Source organism: Borostomias antarcticus (genome assembly GCF_949987555.1).
Source record: "Borostomias antarcticus genome assembly, chromosome: 14".
Lineage (NCBI taxonomy): Eukaryota > Metazoa > Chordata > Actinopteri > Stomiiformes > Stomiidae > Borostomias > Borostomias antarcticus.
In genome coordinates, this window is record NC_140247.1 from 13,283,609 (window position 1) to 13,290,086 (window position 6,478).

Consider the following 6,478-nt stretch of genomic DNA (forward strand, 5'->3'; position numbering starts at 1 on the left):
TGGGTAAGCGTGGGGAGAGGATGCGTTGTGGCTGTTGCAGTTAGATGTGGCTTTCGGCGACGGTGGCACCACTCTTCTGCGACGTCTCCAAGGGTCAGTCCCAAGTCAGCCCCCGGCCCGTTGTTCAGGATAGAGGCAGTCCGCCTGGGCAAAAAGCCCCCCCGAAGGCTGGTGGTCGTGGCGGCCAAGATCGTCTGGCACGGAGATACCGGGCCGACACCTGCGTGGACTGCCAGCGCTCCAAAGGGCACCACCGCACTTGAATCGCGAGGATCACGCAATACTAACTGATTGATTCATACTTCACACTTCACCTTGTCACAATCCTCACAGAAATGAAGGACCGTGTTTATATCAACAATATTAAACTAGTCACATCAACCTGAAGTGCGTATTCTGGTCTTTTAGTAAAGTAGCATGGAGCATAGCAACGATAGTATGATTTCTGACTCAGAAAAGGAATGGTTAAAGAATACCATTTATTTAAAAACTCAGACAAATATACACCTTTACGGATTGAACCACATGAACTTAGTGCGAATCAGTGTTATTGTGTCAAAACTAGACAGATGTGCCAGTGATGTAAACGTCTGTGTGACGTTTACATCTACGGTATGACGTTCTATCTACAGAAATTGCAGAACCTGTTTCCGTAGTAGAATAACTCGACCCCCAGGTGGCGATGTTGGTCTCCCTATGCATGCACTACTTAATTACAAACAACAGAAATTCAGTTTTTTTCTTAATGATCGATGAGATAAAAACTAAGAGGATGATATCAAGTTAAGATATGAGTAGAGTTACATTATAACAGACTTTCATTACATTAAATGATCAACTTCAACATACAGTATTGCACAAATAACCACACCCCTCAGTGCTAGTCTCCACCCCCTCAGTGCTAGTCCCCACCTCCCTCAGTGCTAGTCCCCACCTCCCTCAGTGCTAGTCCCCACCCCCCTCAGTGCTAGTCCCCACCCCCCTCAGTGCTAGTCCCCACCTCCCTCAGTGCTAGTCTCCACCCCCTCAGTGCTAGTCCCCACCTCCCTCAGTGCTAGTCCCCCCCCCCCCCCCAGTGCTAGTCCCCCCCCCCTCAGTGCTAGTCCCCACCTCCCTGAGTGCTAGTCCCCACCTCCCTCAGTGCTAGTCTCCACCCCCTCAGTGCTAGTCTCCACCCCCTCAGTGCTAGTCTCCACCCCCTCAGTGCTAGTCTCCACCCCCTCAGTGCTAGTCCCCACCCCCCTCAGTGCTAGTCTCCACCCCCCTCAGTGCTGGGTCTCCAGCTCTACCACGGTCCAGTCCCCAGGCGGGGAGCTGCCCTGGCCGTCTGGGGAGTAGCTGCTGACGGAGGTGACGGTGGCGGAGGCGGGGCTGAGGGCCGGCAGCACCCGGCTGGGCCACATGCTGCTCTCCAGGGGGCTGAGCGTGCCCCCCGTCCCCATGGGCAGCAGCAGCAGCGGGGGGCAACCCCCGTCTCCAGACAGCAGCAGGGTCTGGTTGATGAGCTGCTGGACCATGTCCACCTTCCTGCTCCAGTCCAGGTCCTGGGGAGGGACAGGCCGCTCCCTCCTCTCCTGCTCCTCCCACCTCTCCGCGTCCTCCTCCCTCAGCTCCTCGTCCTCGCTGGTCTCCATGGCCTCGTAGATGGTGCACAGCCCCAGGGATGGGGACAGCATGGTGGTGGTCGGGCTCCTCCGGTGTTGTTGTTGTTTGTTTGTTTGTTTGTGCTGCAGTCGCTGCTGCTGCTGCTCCATCTCTAGCTGCCACTGCAGCAGTAGCCTCCTCTGCCGGTGCTCCTGCAACTGGAGCTGGAGGAGGTCCCTGCGCTGTCTCTCCAGACGCATCTGCTGCTCCTGCCTCTCCTCCTCCTCCTCCTGCCTCAGCATCTCCTCCACCTCTTCCTGCTTCTCCTCCTCCTGCCTCCTCACCTCCTCCTCCTCCTGCCTCAACTGCCACAGGTGGAGTTGATGCAGCTCCAGATGGCCCCAGGCCACGCCCCTTGCCTGAGCTGTCCGGAGGCAGGAGGAAGAGTCAGTGGGTCTCTTGTTGCCCGGTACCTCCACCAGGTAGTGGCCATTGGCTATGGGGGGTGGAGGAGGTTGGGTCTGGGTCTGAGGCTGGGGTTGAGGCTGAGGCTCTGTCTGAGGCTCTGTCTGAAGCTGTGTCTGAGGCTGAGGTTGGGTCTGAGGCTGGGGTTGGGGCTGAGGCTCTGTCTGAGGCTGGGGCTGAGGTTGGGTCTGAGGCTGGGGTTGGGGCTGAGGCTCTGTCTGAGGCTGGGGCTGAGGTTGGGGCTGAGGCTCTGTCTGAGGCTGGGTCTGAGGCTGGGGCTGAGGTTGGGGCTGAGGCTGGGGTTGGGGCTGAGGCTCTGTCTGAGGCTGGGGCTGAGGCTGGGGTTGGGGCTGAGGCTCTGTCTGAGGCTGGGGCTGAGGCTGGGATTGGGGCTGAGGTTGGGTCTGAGGCTGGGGTTGGGGCTGAGGCTCTGTCTGAGGCTGTGTCTGAAGCTGGGGCTGAGGCTGGAGCTGAGGCTGGGGTTGAGGCTGGGTCTGAGGCTGGGGTTGAGGCTGGGGTTGGGGCTGGGTCTTTTCCTGGTCATCTGTCTGTGGTGGTGTCGGAGCCGAGCGCTGGCTCTCTGCCTGGCCGTCTCTCCTGGGCCGTCCTGTGGGACAGTCAACATCATCTGGGGTTCATGTTAGAAAGGCATGTACGAGGAGAGGCGTGGCTAGAGGAGGGGAGGAGCTATACGAAGGGAGGGACAACTGAGGGGAGGGGCTAGAGGAGGGGAGGGGCCAGTTGAAGGGTGGGGGTGGGAGGGGCTAGAGAAGCAGAGTGAATGGTGGGATAGAGAAAATGAAATGGCGACGGTATCCAACAAAGTCGCTACACCTACCCAACCACTGCTGATGAAATACAGCAGCAACACAACCCCCCCCCCCCCCCCCCCCCCGTCTGAGTCTCCCTGGCCCCGTCCTACTTCCTGTCAGAACACTGAGTCCCTCATCAGTTACATCACATCAGCCTGCCGCTCCACATCCACCACAGCTCTGAGCTCGCTGCCACACTCTCATACCTCAATCTACAACATGGCTACACACTCTCATACCTCAATCTACAACATGGCTACACACTCTCATACCTCAATCTACAACATGGCTACACACTCTCATACCTCAATCTACAACATGGCTACACACTCTCATACCTCAATCTACAATATGGCTACACACTCTCATACCTCAATGTACAACATGGCTACACACTCTCATACCTCAATGTACAACATGGCTACACACTCTCATACCTCAATGTACAACAATGGCTACACACTCTCATACCTCAATCTACAACATGGCTGCAATTTATCCAAGCAACTAGAGTAGGTCATAACTTTAACCGTGCTGTCAAGGATGAAATATTCTGAGTGGACTCAAAATCGATTTGTTTAGATAGATTGGGACGACAGTAGCAAGAGAAAGACCTCGCAGGAGTGAGGAGACTGGATGACTGATTAATAACATCACTGAGGAGGACAGGGGAGGAGGACCATAGAGGAGCTGGAAGAGGTGGGGGAGGAGGGAGAGGAGGAGGTGGGGAGGAGGGAGAGGAGGGTCATAGTGGAGGAGGTGGGAGAGGAGGAGGTGGGGGAGTAGGGAAAGGAGGGAAAGGAGGGTCATAGTGGAGGAGGTGGGAGAGGAGGAGGTTGGGGAGTAGGGAGAGGAGGTGGGGGAGGAAGGTCATAGTGGAGGAGGTGTGCGAGAAGGAGGTGGGGGAGGAGGGTCATAGTGGAGGAGCTGGGAGAGGAGGAGAGACTGGTGGCAGGGTTCCAGGAGCAGGTGGTTCCAGGTGTCCAGGAGCAGGCAGGAGGTAGGGAGGCTGGAGTGTCATCGTCATCGGCTCGGAAGATTCCACTCCTCCAGGGGATGAGTTCAGGCGGGTGAGAGGTTGCACCAGGGGGACTGGCTTCCATTGTGTGTGTGTGTGTTTAGGGCATATACACATGTACATGCTACAGAGGAGAGGAGATGCAGGACACCAGTCAGTGACTTAAAACTCAAAAAATTCAAAATTCCATTTAGTTTTCAACACCATTCCACAGAGGCGCATCACTTCCTGTGGGGTCGTTGTTGTCACGGACTGATCCAGTCAAATCGTCACAAGGTAGCTAACCCTAACCCCTAAAGCTTAACTTATACTCAGTCGACAAGTGTCGTACGACAAATGTCTGTCGACAGAAAAAAATGTCGACCGACATTTAGCATTTATACTTCAGCGAAGTGTCTGATCACCTCCATGGTAACTTGAAGGCGCGTGGCTGATTGATCCATGGCAACGAACGTGCCTTCTATCTAGCTATCCAATCACAGCTGTGCGACTAAAATGACGGCGTCTGCGACATTAGAAAGTTTGGCAGGTGCAAGACACCCCTGTCCGACACAAAAAAGTGTTGACAGTGACGTAATTTCTGTCTGTCAACACTTCCAAAAGTACGACGAAGTCTAAATTGGCCTTAACCCTAACCTAGCATTGGTTTTAAACAGAACCCCCTACTGATCTGACACACAGGTGAGGGTGTTGGTGATGTCAAAACCAACGACTGGTGTTGAAGCTTCATTCCTAGTACAGTTAGCTGCTCGATAGCCTTTTACTAGTGAACCAGGGAGAACTAAGTCCTCCCAGCTGAGAACCCAATGGTTGTGGGAGGAAGTGATGTCACGAGAACCGTGTGTAAACCTGTGAGTCATGCTGTCCTGGGAAATAAGAGGCAGGAACACGGTGCCTTGCAATGATGTTTAATGGAATTTTGAAAAACCGTAATTAGTGTGACCATGACCATTCATCTCTGAATAAACCTACAGTCTAGCAGTTTCAGATAGTACAGATTCTTTGTTAGTTAGTCGAACATGCAAGTTACTGTCCAAAAACCCCAACTCTAAAACCCAGAGTAGAGCCCCACAATAGAACTCCACAGTAGAACTCCACAGTAGAGCCCCACAGTAGAACTCCACAGTAGAACTCCACAGTAGAGCCCCACAGTAGAACTCCACAGTAGGACTCCACAGTAGAGCCCCACAGTAGAACTCCACAGTAGAACTCCACAGTAGAGCCCTACAGTAGAACTCCACAGTAGAACTACACAGTAGACCGTCCTCTATAATAGAACTCCACAATAGAGCCTCACAGTAAACCTACAGTAACACTCCCACACCCACCTCAAATTAACACAACTGCCAGGGCGAGAGCTGGTAAAATATCTACTTTATTCTACCGCTAAAACAGGAAAATCTGGAAACTGGAACACAACATTTTTAAAAGGCCTATCGCTATGGTGACAGGAGAAGAGTAAGCGTGTACACAGGGCAGGGAGGATCAGGGTTCAACAACAACAAAAACAACAACAACAAAATAAAAACAAACAAACAAGCAAGTACAAAAAAAAGTCCATTGACATTTGTTGGGTAAAAACAGTAGGATAAATAGACAGGCAGGTCGAGTCCAGCGTGGCGCTTGCGTGTCTCTGGGTCCATTCAGACGCAGCATTCCAGAGCTACGCAGTGTTACTTGGAAAACAACATCCTAATAGAAAATGGTAGTAGCTATAGTACGCAGAGTACAGACCAAAACACGCACCACCATGATGGAAGCACAGACAGACAGCCTTTTCATTCCCTCGCTCCGCCTACCTTCTGCTGGCTCCTCCTCCTTCTAAGTCATCTAACCCGACTGGGGTGAATATGAACACCAACGGGTACGGCGGGGGTGGGGCGGGGGGGGGGGGGTGCGGGGGTAAGGTGCGTTCCGGGGGGAGGGGCTTATACGTTACCTGCCAGGAAGCTATCAGTCTTATCACCAATGGCAGAGTAGTATGGAGGCTGGGCGTCGCTGGGGGCGGCGGCCTCCTCGAGCGGAGCCGCCCCCCCGAGGGGCAGCAGGGCCACGCCCGCGCCCCCCGCCTGGGTCAGCTCCTGGATGAGGGAGGGGTCTTTGGCCTCCTCGCACAGCTGCTCCTCGTTCTCCAGGGAGAAGATGCCGGGACTCTTGCCGCAGCTCTCGGCGGCGGAGTGGGCGTTGGAGGAGGGGCCGTCGAAGCCGTAGGACGCCACCGAGTTGGCCGACTGGGGGGTGGCCCCGCCCCCGTCCTCATCCCCCTCCGCCGGCGCCTCCTCCGCCGCCTCCTCGTCCTCCCGCAGGGCGGCCAGGCTAGCGGGCGGGGACTCCGGCTCGTTGATCTGCATCTCGCCCTCCGTGTCGCTGGCCTCGTCTCCGGAGGTGGAGGGAGAGGAGTGGGAGGAGGGGGAGGAGGCGGGGGCGGTGGGGGGGCCGGCTCCCGGCACCTCGTCGGCGGGGAGGGTCTCCGCTTCCGCCTCTTCCTCCTCGCCGTCCCCGCCCCCCAGGTGGATGCCCAGGTCCTGCTCCAGCTCCGCCTGCGCGGGGCGAGGCGGCGGCGGCGCCTGCTGCTTGTCGGAACGAGACTCCACCCCCG

The 6,478-nt window shown here is 55.6% G+C and overlaps 1 protein-coding gene across 1 annotated transcript; it reads right to left on the bottom strand.

The window, feature by feature from the left end:
• Positions 1 to 1,265: 1,265 nt before the first annotated feature.
• LOC311317395 (proline-rich protein 36-like) lies at positions 1,266 to 1,676 on the bottom strand (the record flags this gene model as incomplete). The annotated part of the gene is made up of 1 exon (XM_084448478.1): positions 1,266 to 1,676. One exon carries the CDS (start codon positions 1,674 to 1,676, stop codon positions 1,266 to 1,268), a length of 411 nt encoding a protein of 136 aa, XP_084304604.1.
• Between the last annotated feature and the right edge of the window lie 4,802 nt (positions 1,677 to 6,478).